The sequence below is a fragment of the Nerophis ophidion genome, linkage group LG16 (assembly GCF_033978795.1).
Source record: "Nerophis ophidion isolate RoL-2023_Sa linkage group LG16, RoL_Noph_v1.0, whole genome shotgun sequence".
In the NCBI taxonomy this organism is placed as follows: domain Eukaryota; kingdom Metazoa; phylum Chordata; class Actinopteri; order Syngnathiformes; family Syngnathidae; genus Nerophis; species Nerophis ophidion.
Genome location: NC_084626.1, coordinates 5,864,325 through 5,882,080, shown reverse-complemented (window position 1 = coordinate 5,882,080; position 17,756 = coordinate 5,864,325). Strand labels below are relative to the sequence as shown.

The 17,756-nt window shown below is 41.6% G+C and overlaps 1 protein-coding gene across 2 annotated transcripts in view; it reads left to right on the top strand.

Annotated features, from left to right (window-relative positions):
- Positions 1 to 17,756, top strand: part of LOC133570018 (sortilin-like) — a 104,984-nt gene that overhangs the window by 40,901 nt on the left and 46,327 nt on the right. For both annotated transcript variants that reach the window (XM_061922631.1, XM_061922632.1), the window contains exons 3-6: positions 2,969 to 3,042; positions 3,154 to 3,256; positions 17,239 to 17,400; positions 17,538 to 17,611. In XM_061922631.1, the coding sequence (XP_061778615.1) occupies positions 2,969 to 3,042; positions 3,154 to 3,256; positions 17,239 to 17,400; positions 17,538 to 17,611 (413 nt within the window). The remainder of the gene's footprint in view (positions 1 to 2,968; positions 3,043 to 3,153; positions 3,257 to 17,238; positions 17,401 to 17,537; positions 17,612 to 17,756) is intronic.

Sequence of the window (17,756 nt, the reverse complement as noted above, 5' to 3'; positions counted from 1 at the left end):
TCTCCAGGGGAGTTATCACAGTGAGACTTCTGAGAAGGTGTAATGAAAAATCTGATCAAACTTTTCCAGCCAAACTCCCTCCACTTGGGTGAGCTGGTACAAGTCCATTGATATTTCCATATTATTGTCCATTCTTCCTCCGATATAGTTATCCCTCCTTCCTTCTCCCATTTTGTTTTAATATATGAGGTTGAGTATAATTTCATATTCAACACACACTTATACAAGCATGAAACAGTTTTATCAATAATTTCTGAATGGTAAGCTTTTGTAAACAATTCAATCAAACATATATTCGTCTTTGTAACGCTTTTCACCTTCATATCGCAACTGCAGATATCGATGAAAATCTTGGTTTTCTAATATATATGTCCTTTTCATAGTTTAAACTAAGCATTTTTTTATTTTCCATTGCACTACATAAAGCTGTTATACCCTGAGATATCCAGTCCTTAAATCTGAAAAAAAACACAGTTAAAAGTGGGGCCACATGCCGACATATGCTTAACTCATCATGCTTAATTTATTACAGAATTTGGGAAGCCTGTAGTTTATTTTGGGGAAAGGAGTCATGACTAGCCTCTGGTAGTCATTTCTGACTACCAGAGGCTCCATTGTAAGCAGGCTTTTGATTAAATATATTTACTTTTTAGAATACATTAAAAATATATCGTCGTGTCTCCCATAATGATTGCGAACGATAGGCAAAATTCCAAAAAAAAAAGCGCAGTACCCCTTTAAGTCCAAGGACTTACCTCTTGCGTTTGTAAATAAAAGCGATGAAAATTCTGTGATATCAATATCGGTCTAATCACTGTAGTGTTGACCATACAATACTTGGTATCGTTATTAGGGCTGTGAATCTTTGGGCACCACACAATTCAATTAGATTCTAGGGGGTAACAATTTGATTCAGAATCGATTCTCAATTCAAAATCAATACTTTTTAATAACATTGGGTGCCAGTTCTATGATTGACTACATTCCTCCATTAAATAGATCACTTTAAAAGAAAGCTGGTTTTGTTAAATAAAATTCCAGTCAAACATGAAATATAGTCAAATACAAATAAGGCGACAAAAGAATTATCCCACACTTCTGTTTTCTAAAGTAATACTGTACAGCAGATATAGATCATATACATCATTGGTGTCAAACTCTGGCCCGCGGTCCAAATTTGGCCAACCGTGTAATTTCATTTGGCCCTTGAGGCAATATCAACTTAACATTCGAGCTGGCCCGTCGGTAATACACCGCATTCACCGCTAATACTCATACTTGCCAACCCTTCTGGATTTCCCGGGAGACTCCCGCAGTTCAGTGCCCCTCCCGAAAATCTCCCGGGATAACCATTCTCCCGAATTTGTCCTAATTTCCACCCGGACAACAATATTGGGGGCGTGCCTTAAAGTGACTGCCTTTATTGTTCTCTACAACCTGTCATCACCTCCGATTTTTCTCCATACAAACAGCGGCCCGGCCAAGTCACATAATATATGCGGCTTGTACACACACACACACACTAGTGAATGCAACGCATACTTTGTCAACAGCCATACAGGTCACGGTCAGGGTGGCCGTATAAACAAGTTTAACACTTTTACAAATATGCGCCACACTGTGAACCTACACCAAACAAAAATGAAAAGCACATTTCAGGAGAACATCCGCACTGTAACACAACGTAAACACAACAGAACAAATACCCAGAACCCCTTGAAACACTAACTCTTCCAGGACACCACAATATACGCCCCCGCTACCACCAAACCCAGCTCACCTCATTATTTTATTTTAAAATGTATTAGCCTGTGAAGAAAGTTAATGTTGATATTTACCTCAGAAGGCTGCAAATAGAAAAGAAGCATTAATTCTTTAATCTCATTGATGTTTTTTCGTTTGTTTTTTGAACGTTGATTTTTCCCTCCGGGTACTCCGGCTTCCTCCCACTTCCAAAGACATGCACCTGGGGATAGGTTGATTGGCAACACTAAATTGGCCCTAGTGTGTGAATGTGAGTGTGAATGTTGTCTGTCTATCTGTGTTGGCCCTGCGATGAGGTGGCGACTTGTCCAGGGTGTACCCTGCCTTCCGCCCGATTGTAGCTGAGATAGGCGCCAGCGCCCCCCGCGACCCCGAAAGGGAATAAGCGGTAGAAAATGGATGGATGGATTTTGCACTATTAAGTTACATAAGCGTTGTTTGCTCCATATTCAGTGTTAAAGCAAATCAGAGTAGCAAACTGAGCAATAATTAACGTTTTATTCGTGCACTTTCTCTTACTACTTCAAGGCTTGAACTTTTGATTCATGCCTTATTGTCATTTTATTTTCAATTTATTATTAGCCTGTGGAAAAAGTTTATTTTGATATTTACCTCAGAAGGCTGCAAATAGAAAAGAGGCATTCAATTTTTATTCAAATTTTATTTGATATGCCATGGTACCAAAGTGCTATCCATCTATCTATCTATTGATATTTTTTAATTATTATTATTATTATTATTATTTGAAACTCGATTGTGCATGTCACTATAGAGTTATATCAACCATGCTTGTTCAATATTCAATGTGAAACTTGTTTGGGTCCTTATTAAAAGGTTAATTTGTTCAACTTTGGCGCGCGGCATTGTTCAGTTTTAATTTTTGGCCCACTATGTACTCGAGTTTGACACCCGTGATTTACAAGAACAATATGATTTGTGACAGGACAAATACAAATTAAAAAAATAGATTTTTGATTTTTTTGAATCGTTCGAGAATCGTTACAAGTAAGAATGGTGGTTAATTTGAAAATACATTTTTTGACACCCCTACTTAGCTGCTAGGACAGACTGTTTTAGTAGTGACCCTCCCAATACAACTCACAAGTGATATTTACAGTTTTATCATCATATGTTTCCTCTTGGCCAAAGATGAAGCAAAAGACTGACTGTGTATGAAGATGATGCCATTCTTCTCCTCTGCCAGGTGCTGCTGGTCTTGACCACGTTCCAAGTGCCTTTGTTCATGATGCGCTTCGGACAGTCCAACCTCTACAGGAGGTAAACCCTGCACACGTGTTGACGCCGCGATACACAGAACGGTCACACGGTTTTCTTTGCAGCAACAATATGCCAGGGTCTAAATGCAACCTTATGTCATGTGTGTGTCAGTGAAGACTTTGGGAAGACATTCACTGACGTGACCCACCTGATCAACCACACCTTCATCCAGACCGAGTTTGGCATCGCCGTCAGCCCAGACCACTCTGGCAAAGTGAGTCTCATAAAAAAGTGTGGTTTTTTTCTGTCTTTATTAATGTGTGGATCACACGATCTGAGAATGTACAGTGACGAGACAAAGAAAATGATGTAACAAGATCAAAATCTCATGGTACGATATCACTGTATTGTTGGGATGTTACTGACGTCACGTCCATCCATCCATTTTCTACCGCTTATTCCCTTTTTGGGGTCGCGGGGGGCGCTGGCGCCTATCTCAGCTACAATCGGGCGGAAGGCAGGGTACACCCTGGACAAGTCGACACCATCGCACGTCTCGCCTATTAAATACGCGGGGTGGTCAAGCTACAGTAGCTGTATTCTCAATGGGTACTACACTGAAAAAAGTCAGTGTTCAAAAACAAGAAAAAAAAAAAAAAGTAGGCGTGTTTTACTTGAACTAAGCAAAATTATCTGCCAAAAGAACAAGAAAATTTGGCTTGTCAAGACTTTCCAAAACAAGCGAAATTAGCTAACCTCAATGAACCCAAAAATACCTTAAAATAAGTATATCAGGCTTCACGGTGGCAGAGGAGTTAGTGCGTCTGCCTCATAATACGAAGTTCCTGCAGTCCTGGGTTCAAATCGGGATCTTTCTGTGTGGAGTTTGCGTGTCCTGCCCTGGATGCGTGGGTTCCCTCCGGGTACTCCGGCTTCCTCCCACTTCCAAAGACATGCACCTGGGAATAGGTTGATTGGCAATACTAAATTGGCCCTAGTGTGTGAATGTGAGTGTGAATGTTGTCTGTCTATCTGTGTTGGCCCTGCGATGAGGTGGCGACTTGTCCAGGGTGTACCCCGCCTTCCGCCCGATTGTAGCTGAGATAAGCGCCAGCGCCCTCCGTGACCCCAAAAGGGAATAAGCGGTAGAAATGGATGGATGGATGGAAGTATATTCTCACTAATAACAAGTGTACTACTATATGAGTACGTATTTTCTCTCGTTTCATTGAAAATAAAACAGCAAAGTCCATTTGGCTGTCATCTGTTTTAATACGAGTCACAATTGTGTCAAAGTCATGTTTTAATGCTTAAAATAAGAAAGAATTACTTTAAAAAAGTAGTTTTATACTTGTGAGTGTTGATGACATAGCTTTGCCACAGTTGATATTCTATTTTCAAGTAGGACCGGGCGATATTGCCTTTTTTAATATCGCGATATTTTTAGGCCATACCACGACATACGATATATATTACGATATTTTGCCTTGGCCTTAAATGAACACTTGATGCATATAATAACAGCAGTATGATGATTATATGTGTATACATTAAAACATTCTTTTTCATACTGCATTCATATATGCTACTTTTAAACTTTCATGCAGAGAAGGAAACCACAACTAAGTCAATTGACCAAAACTGTATTTATTAAAGTTATTAAGCAGTGGCACAAACATTCAATTCATTTCCAAAACATAAAGTGCAAGGTTGTCAGAGACACTTTTTTAAGTGTCAAATAAAAATAAGCTGCAGGAAATCAAATAGTATTTTTCCTTCACTATGTGGTAGGTTACTACGGTTATGAAATTCTTTTCATTCTTTTGCGAGTGACTTTTCAAATGATGATACGTATTAGCAGTAATGCTACTTTTTATAGCAACGCTTGTACCGCATGCTTGACTTATTACGGTTGTCTGTTCGACATATTCCCACTTGAAGCTGAACCACAGCCAGACGATGGAAACCCTGCTGTTTTTTATTAAGAATTAAGTCTTCCTTCATTTGTTACCAGATCCGCACCTTCTTTCTCTTGTACGGCTACGTTAGCAGCTAACGTACCCCAGACCGCTACGTCTCTGCTCTTTGAGAGTGGACACGTATGTGACGTATGACGTGATAGTTTGTGACGTATGTAAGAATGTGCGCCTGCTTGTCTAAGTGAAGGAAAGACAGGAAAGAGTGAGGAGAGCCTGAGGTGTACGCCCGCAGCTAAAAGCAACTGCGTGAGAACGTATACTCGAATATTACGATATAGTCATTTTCTATATCGCACAAAGACAAACTTGCGATATATCGCCCAGCCCTAGTTTCAAGCATGTTTTATTCAATACAGGTCATACAATCTCAGCAACAAGCTGTAATATCTTACTGAGATCCTTTAGGACCAAAACAATTAAAATAAGTAAAACACTGACATAAAATCTGCTTAAAGATAATAATTATCTTATCAGACAGAAAACAAGCAAATATCACCCTTATTTGAAATATTTAATCTTACTTAGATTTAAGTTTTTACAGTGTAGGTCAGGAGTCGGGAACCTTTTTGGCTGAGAGAGCCCTGAAGCCAAATATTTTAAAATGCATTTCCATGAGAGCCATATCATATTTTTTAACACTGAATAGAATAGAATAGAATAGGCTTTTTCATTATATTTTCTTATAACAAGATTAAAGACTCCAACTTAAGGTACGGTTGTGGGAACAAATATGGGGTAAAATAAATAACACAAGAGGTAATTAAGGAAAAACTAACAATTGAAATAAACAGACTATCCATCCATCCATCCATTTTCTACCGCTTATTCCCTTTCGGGGTCGCGGGGGGCGCTGGCGCCTATCTCAGCTACAATCGGGCGGAAGGCGGCGTACACCCTGGACAAGTCGCCACCTCATCGCAGGGCCAACACAGATAGACAGACAACATTCACACTCACATTCACACACTAGGGACCACTTAGTGTAAACAGACTACTATCTATTAAAAATAACAAGCAATCCTGTACAATATAAAAAAGCACTATAGAAATACACAATACTGTACAATATACAGAACAAGACAAGAGTACCGAAGTAATAATTTAGCATTTTTTAAGTAAAACCAACATTTTTAGAATATAATAAGTCTCTAATTCTTTTTTAATAACATTGTTATTGCTTGAACAGGTGCGGTAGAAAACGGATGAGAATGTTTTATATTTTGAACGTTATTTTTAACATCGTGATTACCAGCGGAATTATGCATTACTTACAATGTCAGCTAAGGTTTATCTGAGAGCCAGGTGCAGTCATCAAAAGAGCCACATCTGGCTCTAGAGCCATAGGTTCCCTACCCCTGGTGTAGATGCTATTGAGCCTTATGCTTGCGTTGTTTCCGGCTGTACGAACCTTTCGAATCGCGAAAAGGATAAAAGTTTCTTCAGAGTTCCTCGAGAGGTAATCAAAAACGGCAGGATAGTGCAAGATTTTACGAACCGACGACCAGGAGAGCAGTTATCAATCCAGTCTAAGAGGGCAGAATCAAAGACTCACACGTTTGTAGTGATCACTTTGTTAAAGGTTTGTTTGATATACTTTTAACGTTTATTATTGCCCATTTAAGTATTATCTTGATAGTGTTTGTAATTCTTAAACACATGTTTGCAACAAATGTTTCGAAAAGCACCAACTTGGCGAGTCTAAATATAATTAACCAAATGTAAGCTAAAACCTGAACGAGTTAAGTTTTCACCAAAGACAACAATCATAAATGAATATTTCAGCACATAGTGTTGACATCTATGGTTATATTTTGATTAACAATCATAAATTAATCTTTTAGCACGTACACAATGTTGACATCTATAGTTATAGTTTAATAAACAATCATGAATTAAAATTTCAGCACATACACGATGTTGACATCTATAGCCATATTTTTATAAACAATCATAAATTAATCTTTCAGCACATACACAATGTTGACATCTATAGTTATTTAGATAAACAATCATAAATAAATATTTCAGCACATACACAATTTTGACATCTATAATTATATTTTGATAAACAATCATAAATGTATCTTTCAGCACATACACAATGTTGACATGTATCGTTATTTGTGATAAACAACCATAAATTAATCTTTCAGCACGTACCCAATGTTGACATCTATGGTTATATTTTGATAAAGAATCCTATATGCATCTTTCAGCACATACACGATGTAGACATCTTTAGTCATATTTAATAAACAATCATAAATGAATCTTTCAGGACATTCTCAATGTTGACATCTATAGTTATATTTTGATAAACAATAATAAAATAATCTTTCAGCGCATACACAATGTTGACATCTATAGTTATATTTTGATAAACATTGTTAAAATAATCTTTCAGCACATAGACAATGGTGACATCTATAGTTATATTTGGATAAACATTGTTAAAATAATCTTTCAGCACATACACAATGGTGACATCTGTAGTTATATTTTGATAAACATTGTTAAAATAATCTTTCAGCACGTACACAATGGTGACATCTATAGTTATATTTTGATAAACAATCATTAATTTACATTTCAGCACATACACAATGTTGACATCTATCATCATATTTTGATGAACAATCAGAAATGAATCTTTCAGCATGTACACAATGTTGACATTTATAGTTATTTTGATAAACAATCATAAATGAATCTTTCAGCACATACTCAATGTTGACATTTATAGTTATTATTTGATAAACAATCATAAACAAATCTTTCAGCACATACTTAATGTTGACATCTTTCGTTATTTTTTGATAAACAATCATAAATGAATCTTTCAGCATGTACACAATGTTGACATCTATAGTTATTTTGATAAACAATCATAAATAAATCTTTCAGCACATACACAATTTTGACATCTATAATTATATTTTGATAAACAATCATAAATGTATCTTTCAGCACATACACAATGTTGACATGTATCGTTATTTGTGATAAACAACCATAAATTAATCTTTCAGCACGTACCCAATGTTGACATCTATGGTTATATTTTGATAAAGAATCCTATATGCATCTTTCAGCACATACACGATGTAGACATCTTTAGTCATATTTAATAAACAATCATGAATGAATCTTTTTTTCTCCTCTCTGAGCTGCTACCTTACCGTGGTAGAGGAGTTTGCGTGTCCCAATGATCCTAGGAGCTATGTTGTCTGGGGGTTTTCATGCCCCCTGGTAGGGTCTCCCAAGACAAACAGCTACTAGGTGAGTGATCAGACAAAGAGCAGCTCAAAGACTTCTATGGAATTACAACGAAATGAACCCAGATTTCCCTCGCCCGGACGTGGGTCACCGGGGCCCCGCTCTGGAGCCAGGCCCGGAGTTGGGGCACGATGGCGAGCGCCTGGTGGTCGGGCCTGTTCCCATGGGGCCCGGCCGGGCACAGCCCGAAGAGGCAACGTGGGTCATCCCTCCTCCAATGGGCTCACCACTCATAGGAGGGGCCATAGAGGTCGGGTGCATTGTGAGCTGGGCGGCAGCCGAAGGCAGGGCACTTGGCGGTCCGATCCTCGGCTACAGAAGCTAGCTCTTGGGACGTGGAACGTCACCTCACTGGGGGGGAAGGAGCCTGAGCTAGTGCGCGAGGTAGAGAAGTTCCGGCTGGATATAGTCGGACTCACCTCGACGCACACCAAGGGCTCTGGAACCAGTTCTCTCGAGAGGGACTGGACCCTCTTCCACTCTGGCGTTGCCGGCAGTGAGAGGCGACGGGCTGGGGTGGCAATTCTGGTTGCCCCCCGGCTCAAAGCCTGTACGTTTGAGTTCAACCCAGTGGACGAGAGGGTAGCTTCCCTTCGCCTTCGGGTGGGGGGACGGGTCCTGACTGTTGTTTGTGCTTACGCACCAAACAGCAGTTCAGAATACCCACCCTTTTTGGGTACACTCGAGGGAGTACTGGAAAGTGCTCCTCCGGGTGATTCCCTTGTCCTACTGGGAGACTTCAACGCTCATGTTGGCAACGACAGTGAAACCTGGAGAGGCGTGATTGGGAAGAATGGTCGCCCGGATCTAAACCCGAGTGGTGTTTTGTTATTGGACTTTTGTGCTCGTCACAGTTTGTCGATAACAAACACCATGTTCAAACATAAGGGTGTCCATATGTGCACTTGGCACCAGGACACCCTAGGCCGCAGTTCCATGATCGACTTTGTAGTTGTGTCATCGGATTTGCGGCCTTATGTTTTGGACACTCGGGTGAAGAGAGGGGCGGAGCTTTCTACCGATCACCACCTGGTGGTGAGTTGGCTGCGATGGTGGGGGAGGATGCCGGACAGACCTGGCAGGCCCAAGCGCATTGTGAGGGTCTGCTGGGAACGTCTGGCAGAGTCTCCTGTCAGAGAGAGTTTCAATTCACACCTCCGGGAGAACTTTGAACATGTCACGAGGGAGGTGCGGGACATTGAGTCCGAGTGGACCATGTTCCGAACCTCTATTGTCGAGGCGGCTGATTGGAGCTGTGGCCGCAAGGTTGTTGGTGCCTGTCGTGGCGGTAATCCCAGAACCCGTTGGTGGACACCAGCAGTGAGGGATGCCGTCAAGCTGAAGAAGGAGTCCTATCGGGTTCTTTTGGCTCATAGGACTCCGGAGGCAGTGGACGGGTACCGACGGGCCAAGCGGTGTGCAGCTTTAGCGGTCGCGGAGGCAAAAACTCGGACATGGGAAGAGTTCGGGGAAGCCATGGAAAACGACTTCCGGACGGCTTCGAAGCGATTCTGGACCACCATACGGCGCCTCAGGAAGGGGAAGCAGTGCACTATCAACACCGTGTATGGTGCGGATGGTGTTCTGCTGACTTCGACTGCGGATGTTGTGGATCGGTGGAGGGAATACTTCGAAGACCTCCTCAATCCCACCAACACGTCTTTCTTTGAGGAAGCGGTGCCTGGGGAATCTGTAGTGGACTCTCCTATTTCTGGGGCTGAGGTCGCTGAGGTAGTTAAAAAGCTCCTCGGCGGCAAGGCCCCGGGGGTGGATGAGATCCGCCCGGAGTTCCTTAAGGCTCTGGATGCTGTGGGGCTGTCTTGGTTGACAAGACTCTGCAGCATCGCGTGGACATCGGGGGCGGTACCTCTGGATTGGCAGACCGGGGTGGTGGTCCCTCTCTTTAAGAAGGGGGACCGGAGGGTGTGTTCCAACTATCGTGGGATCACACTCCTCAGCCTTCCCGGTAAGGTTTATTCAGGTGTACTGGAGAGGAGGCTTCGCCGGATAGTCGAACCTCGGATTCAGGAGGAACAGTGTGGTTTTCGTCCTGGTCGTGGAACTGTGGACCAGCTCTATACTCTCGGCAGGGTTCTTGAGGGTGCATGGGAGTTTGCCCAACCAGTCTACATGTGCTTTGTGGACTTGGAGAAGGCATTCGACCGTGTCCCTCGGGAAGTCCTGTGGGGAGTGCTCAGAGAGTATGGGGTATCGGAATGTCTTATTGTGGCAGTCCGCTCCCTGTATGATCAGTGTCAGAGCTTGGTCCGCATTGCTGGCAGTAAGTCGGACACGTTTCCAGTGAAGGTTGGACTCCGCCAAGGCTGTCCTTTGTCACCGATTCTGTTCATAACTTTTATGGACAGAATTTCTAGGCGCAGTCAAGGCGTTGAGGGGTTCCGGTTTGGTGGCCACGGGATTAGGTCTCTGCTTTTTGCAGATGATGTAGTCCTGATGGCTTCATCTGGCCGGGATCTTCAGCTCTCACTGGATCGGTTCGCAGCCGAGTGTGAAGCGACCGGAATGAGAATCAACACCTCCAAGCCCGAGTCCATGGTTCTCGCCCGGAAAAGGGTGGAGTGCCATCTCCGGGTTGGGGAGGAGACCCTGCCCCAAGTGGAGGAGTTCAAGTACCTAGGAGTCTTGTTCACGAGTGGGGGAAGAGTGGATCGTGAGATCGACAGGCGGATCGGTGCGGCGTCTTCAGTAATGCGGACGTTGTATCGATCCGTTGTGGTGAAGAAGGAGCTGAGCCGGAAGGCAAAGCTCTCAATTTACCGGTCGATCTACGTTCCCATCCTCACCTATGGTCATGAGCTTTGGGTCATGACCGAAAGGATAAGATCACGGGTACAAGCGGCCGAAATGAGTTTCCTCCGCCGGGTGGCGGGGCTCTCCCTTAGAGATAGGGTGAGAAGCTCTGCCATCCGGGAGGAGCTCAACGTAAAGCCGCTGCTCCTCCACATCGAGAGGAGCCAGATGAGGTGGTTCGGGCATCTGGTCAGGATGCCACCCGAACGCCTCCCTAGGGATGTGTTTAGGGCACGTCCAGCTGGTAGGAGGCCACGGGGAAGACCCAGGACACGTTGGAAAGACTATGTCTCCCGGCTGGCCTGGGAACGCCTCGGGATCCCCCGGGAAGAGCTAGACGAAGTGGCTGGAGATAGGGAAGTCTGGGCTTCCCTGCTTAGGCTGCTGCCCCCGCGACCCGACCTCGGATAAGCGGAAGATGATGGATGGATGGATGGAATGAATCTTTCAGGACATACTCAATGTTGACATCTATAGTTATATTTTGATAAACAATAATAAAATAATCTTTCAGCGCATACACAATGTTGACATCTGTAGTTATATTTTGATAAACATTGTTAAAATAATCTTTCAGCACATACACAATGGTGACATCTATAGTTATATTTTGATAAACAATCATTAATTTACATTTCAGCACATACACGATGTTGACATCTATCATCATATTTTGATGAACAATCATAAATGAATCTTTCAGCATGTACACAATGTTGACATTTATAGTTATTTTGATAAACAATCATAAATGAGTCTTTAGCACGTACACAATCTTGACATTTATAGTTATTTTGATAAACAATAATAAATGAATCTTTGAGCTCATACTCAATGTTGACATCTATAGTTATTTTTTGATAAACAATCATAAATGAATCTTTCAGCACGTACACAATGTTGACATTTATAGTCATTTTGATAAACAATCATAAATAAATCTGTCAGCACATACACAATGTTGACATTTATAGTTATTTGATAAACAATCATAAATGAATCTTTCAGCACATACTTAATGTTGACATCTTTCGTTATTTTTTGATAAACAATAATAAATGAATCTTTCAGCATGTACACAATGTTGACATTTATAGTTATTTTGATAAACAATCATAAATGAGTCTTTCAGCACGTACACAATCTTGACATTTATAGTTATTTTGATAAACAATCATAAATGAATCTTTCAGCATGTACACAATGTTGACATCTATATTTATATTTTGCTAATTAATCATACATGAATCTTTCAGCACGTACACAATGTTGACATGTATAATTATGTTTTGATAAAAAAGAGGGAAAACACGCTATTCATAAATGGCGTGCGCAACAACAACAAACATGGCTGTAGACACAAAGTTAAATCATTTAATGCAAACTTACCCGAGCAAAAACGACGCATATTTATCCGGGAGAGTCTTGATACCAATGTCCTTGACCCAGCACCACACAAAGAAGTTGTAGACCTCCGTCTTTTTCCAAGTTTCCATAAAATTATGTCTGGAGCACAATAGTTACATATGTATAATCTATAATATCCCTCCACAATATACTTTTGACAAAATATAAGGATTTATTTCCTTGCATGGTTATATTCTTTTGCTCTTATCTGCTTTTTGAAGGAAGATTTAAGCCTCTGTTGCACTCAGATAGTTGGTGCGCTACTTGCTACAGCCATCTTGGCTTGGTTGATCACCACTATTTTTCACTTCCGGGAAGAAGTCATTTGTCGCAATACAAGCAATTAAGATATCGATATCGATATTGTGGAATTGCTCCACCCCCCCACTAAAAATGCCATAGTGTGTAAAATGAAGTGGCAGGAATGTTTAGGATAAACACTCTTACTGTAATGGAAGACAGACAGAATACTCAAATTTTGTCATCATATTTATTACGACAAACATGTATTTTTAGTCAAATAATTGTGCAGAAACATCCCTTGTTTCAAGCAAATATCTGACAATTTTACTTTTAATAATGTAAATACATAAAGAATGTATGTTTGGCTTCCATCCACCCATCCATTTCCTACCGCTTATTCTCTTTTGGGGTGGCGGGGGGCGCTGGCGCCTATCTCAGCTACAGTCGGGCAGAAGGCGGGGTACACCCTGGACAAGTCGCCACCTCATCGCAGGGCCAACACAGATCGACAGACAACATTCACACTCACATTCACACACTAGGGCCAATTTAGTGTTGCCAATCAACCTATCCCCAGGTGCATGTCTTTGGAAGTGGGAGGAAGCCGGAGTACCCGGAGGGAACCCACGCATTCACGGGGAGGACATGCAAACTCCACACAGAAAGATCCCGAGCCTGGGATTGAACCCAGGACTGCAGGACCTTCGTATTGTGAGGCAGACGCACTAACATCTCTCCCACTGCTGGCTTCAAATATGTTTTCCAGGTTATAGTTTATCTAGTCGCTTCTCATATTTTTCGCGATGTGCAGTGCTTTGGAAATGCTCGAGCTTAAGATATTACTTAAGTACTTAGACCTCCGCCAAAGAGGTTGTTTTCTCGCCACGGTTTGCCTGTTAATTAGCAACATTAATAAAAAAGTTATGGATGGACTTGATGAAATGTTCAGGAAATTTCCAACCCCCCAAAAAAATCCTCATCCACTCAAATGACACTTTCACTTCCTCCTTTTCTCACTTTTACTGCGTTCAACGCCCCCACTTTCCGGTCCCGCACTGCGCAGGGGATTATGGCGGGTCAATGCAAAAGCGCCAGAAAAAAACTGCACTCACAAAGTTTCGGTTACAGACGTCACGGTAGGGCTGGGCGATATGGCCTTTTTTTTAAATATCTCGATATTTTTAGGCCATATCGCGACACAGGATATATATCTCAATACTTTGCCTTAGCCTTCAATGAACACTTGATGCATATAATCAAAGCAGTATGATGATTCTATGTGTCTACATTAAAACATTCTTGTTCATACTGCATTAATATATGCTCATTTTAAACTTTTATGCACAGAAGGAAATCACAACTAAGTCAATTGACCAAATCTGTATTTATTAAACAGTTATTAAGAAGTGGCAAAAAAAAAATTCATATAATTTCCAAAACAGAGAGTGCAAGATTGTCAGACATTTTAAAACAAGCTATTAGTGCACTTTTGTGTATGAGGTGACTAAGATGACATATCAAAACAACACTAGATTAAAGTGTACTTTTTGTATAGAAGCCCACTACAATAGTTCAAAACAAATAAAGTGCACTTTTGTGCATGATGTCACACAAGATATTTCAATAACTGTCAAATAAAAATGAGCTGCATAATAGGAAATCAAATCTGTTTGTCCTTCGCTATGTGGTAGGTTACTGCGGACATTATCTCCTTTTGTTGTTGACTAGTTTTTTCATACGGTGTTGATCTAGAAATGTTTGCCTCTGCATTTTGATGGTGTGGCACCTGTTAAGATCCGTACTCGGATCTTCTCATATTATTGTTTATTGTTTCCATTGTTTTATCACTCTGTCATTCTACCTCTTATTTCCTGTTTGTTCCGTCACCATGGTCACTCATTAGTTCACCTGCTACTCACGGTCCCGCACACCTGCTACAAATAATCACCTTCTCTTTATAAGCCTTCCTCTTTTCATTCTTCTGCCTGGGACTCTAATTTGTTCATACACAACGGTACGTCTGCTTTGCGCTTTTGCTTACATGCAATTTCTGTATTATTCTCGCGAGCTCTTACGCTGCGCAATTTTATTCATTCTTAGCTCTCATGCTAAATGTTTTGTTTTCCCCTTTGTGTGCCTATGTGCCAGTTTAGTTTACTTTTTGTTTATCCTAGCTTTCATGCTAGCGTCTTTTGTTTGCCTTTTCTTAGCTCCAGTATTTTTGTTCTCTAGCACCTTTTTGTTAAATAAATCATTAGTTCATACCTTTTGCTGTGTTGTAATTTGACGCATCCTCGAAGGAACAATTCGGCATCACAATGCCGAACAGGCGTAACAGCACCGGATGGAGATGTTGACATGCAAAGTAAACACTCTTCATTCTCTAGCAGGTGACTTTTCAAATGATGCTACATATTAGCAGTAATGCTACTTTTTGTAGCAACACTTTTGCCCCTCACTTGACAAATTACGGTTGTCTTTTCGTCGACATATTCCCACTTGAAGCCAAGCCACCGCTTGACGATGGACCCCTGGCTGTTTTTCTTGGGAATTAATTCTTCCTTCATTTGTTACCAGATTCGTACCTTCTGTCTCTCGTATTACCACTCGCACGGCTCCACTAGCATCACAGCTAATGTTACACGTGCTGCTACCTCTCTGCTCCGCGAGGGCGTATATGACGTATGTAAGAAGGTGCGCTTGCTGTATGTGAGAAGGAGAGACAAGAAAGAGTGAAAAAGAGCCTGTAGTGTTATGCCCGCAGCCAAAAGCAACTGCGTGAGAACTTACCGGTACTCGAATATCACGATATAGTAATTTTCTATATCGTACAGAGACAAACCTGCGATATATCGAGTATATCGATATATCGCCAGGCCTTACTTATGGCATTATTGTGATGAGTTTGAAACCGCAATACGGTATGTACTATACCATTACAATCCGAGTTTATTTGCATAAGTTTATTGTTGTCATCATCGAGTCCATCCTCACCTCCTCCATCAATGTGTGGTTCCCCGGCACCAACGTTCCCTCTAAGGTACGCGCCTGTGCAATTGCACACTGCTCACGCGTCCTCTGCGCATGGCAAATCTAGGCTGCGCACAAAATTGAATAAAACTATAAGCGCATAACATTTGCGCCACTGAATGCTCAAGGAGTTTTGGCGTTTGCTCACATATCTGAAAAATTGGAGGGAAAATTGCCCGGCGCCACAGTCCAGGATAAGCATCAACTTCAGCGCATCGTACATGCTGTTGAGAAGGTGATTGGCTGCTAGCTCCCATCCCCCCAGGACCTGTTCTCCTCCAGGACCAGGATACGTGTAGGTCGGATCAAAGCTGACTCTTCTCCCCTCAGGCAGGAGACTACGGTCCATCCAGACCCACACCTGAACAGTTTTTTTCCCCTCGGCCATCAGGCACATGAACATTAAAAAGATCTGATAGCTCAGTTACAGCTGTTTTTATTACCTATTCTGTGTTATATGTTTTTTATGGCTTCATGGTGGCAGAGGGGTTCGTGCGTCTGCCTCACAATACGAAGGTCCTGCAGTCCTGGGTTCAAATCCAGGCTCGGGATCTTTCTGTGTGGAGTTTGCATGTTCTCCCCGTGAATGCGTGGGTTCCCTCCGGGCACTCCGGCTTCCTCCCACCTCCAAAGACATGCACCTGGGGATAGGTTGATTGGCAACACTAAAATTGGCCCTAGTGTGTGAATGTGAGTGTGAATGTTGTCTGTCTATCTGTGTTGGCCCTGCGATGAGGTGGCGACTTGTCCAGGGTGTACCCCGCCTTCCGCCCGATTGTAGCTGAGATAGGCGCCAGCGCCCCCCGCCACCCCAAAAGGGAATAAGCGGTAGAAAATGGATGGACGGATGTTTTTTATGTTGGACGATTGCACCAAGAAAAAAATCCTAGTCTGTGAACCCGTCCTCAAACAATGGCAATAAAAACTATTCTGATTCTGATCATACTCAAAGGTTCTTCTAATATTAAGTAAATGGAGCAAGCAAACTAAAAAATATCGCAACCATATAACCACAATTAAAAGAAAAAACTCCCAACTCTGCTTTCACTGCCTTATCCAATCTAATCCACTTTATTTATATAGCACATTTAAACAACAAGAACGTTTTCAAAGTGCTGCACAGCCATGTTAAAAACAATATTAAAAACAATATTATGCTCCACCAAAGACTGAATAAAAACAAAAAATAAATAAATATAAAACCAATATAAAAATAAATATGATTTAAAAACAATTTTAAAGGGTAAAAGCAATTAAAACAGTAAAATAGAAATCAAAATGTATAAAAACCACAGAGGACAGAGGACCACACAACTCACGTAGTGTTAAAAGCCAAAGAATAAAAGTGGGTCTTAAGACGAGACTTAAAACAGTCCACTGTGGAAGCAGTTTGAACATGGAGGGGAAGAGTGTTCCAGAGCTTAGGGCCGACCACACACCCTGGTTTTAAGTCTTAATATAAATGTATTTTATTATTAATATATTGACAATTCTGCATTTTAATATTCAGGTGATCCTGACAGGCGATGTGTCGGACATTGGGGGATTCCGACTGTTTCGCTCGCAGGACTTTGGTCGGACGTTCACGTCGTACGAACTGCCCTTTGAGCCTTTAATTCAGATGCTGTACAACCCGGGAGACTCCAACATACTTCTGACGCTCAGTATCAAGGTAAAAACATGGGAATTGGTGCGTCAACCACATCAACGCATTCATTCTAATAAGTAATCTCCGAATTAGGTTAAATTGTTGAGTGATGATGAGTCTTTTATTTGCTTGTGGATCACTTTAATTTTTTATGGCTGTAGTTGGACTTGTGGCTGTCTGAGGATATTGGCGCCACCTGGCGGAAGATCCATGACAGCGTTTGCCTTGTCAGATGGTAAGAATTTTCCTCTTATGTTCTAACTTTCACACACAAAAGCAATGAAATCATGAACATTCTCACCTCGCAAAGGTACGAGGTGTGTCAGAAAATTAATATTTCAAATCCAAACTAGGCCTGGGCCGATTACAAATGTTGCTCT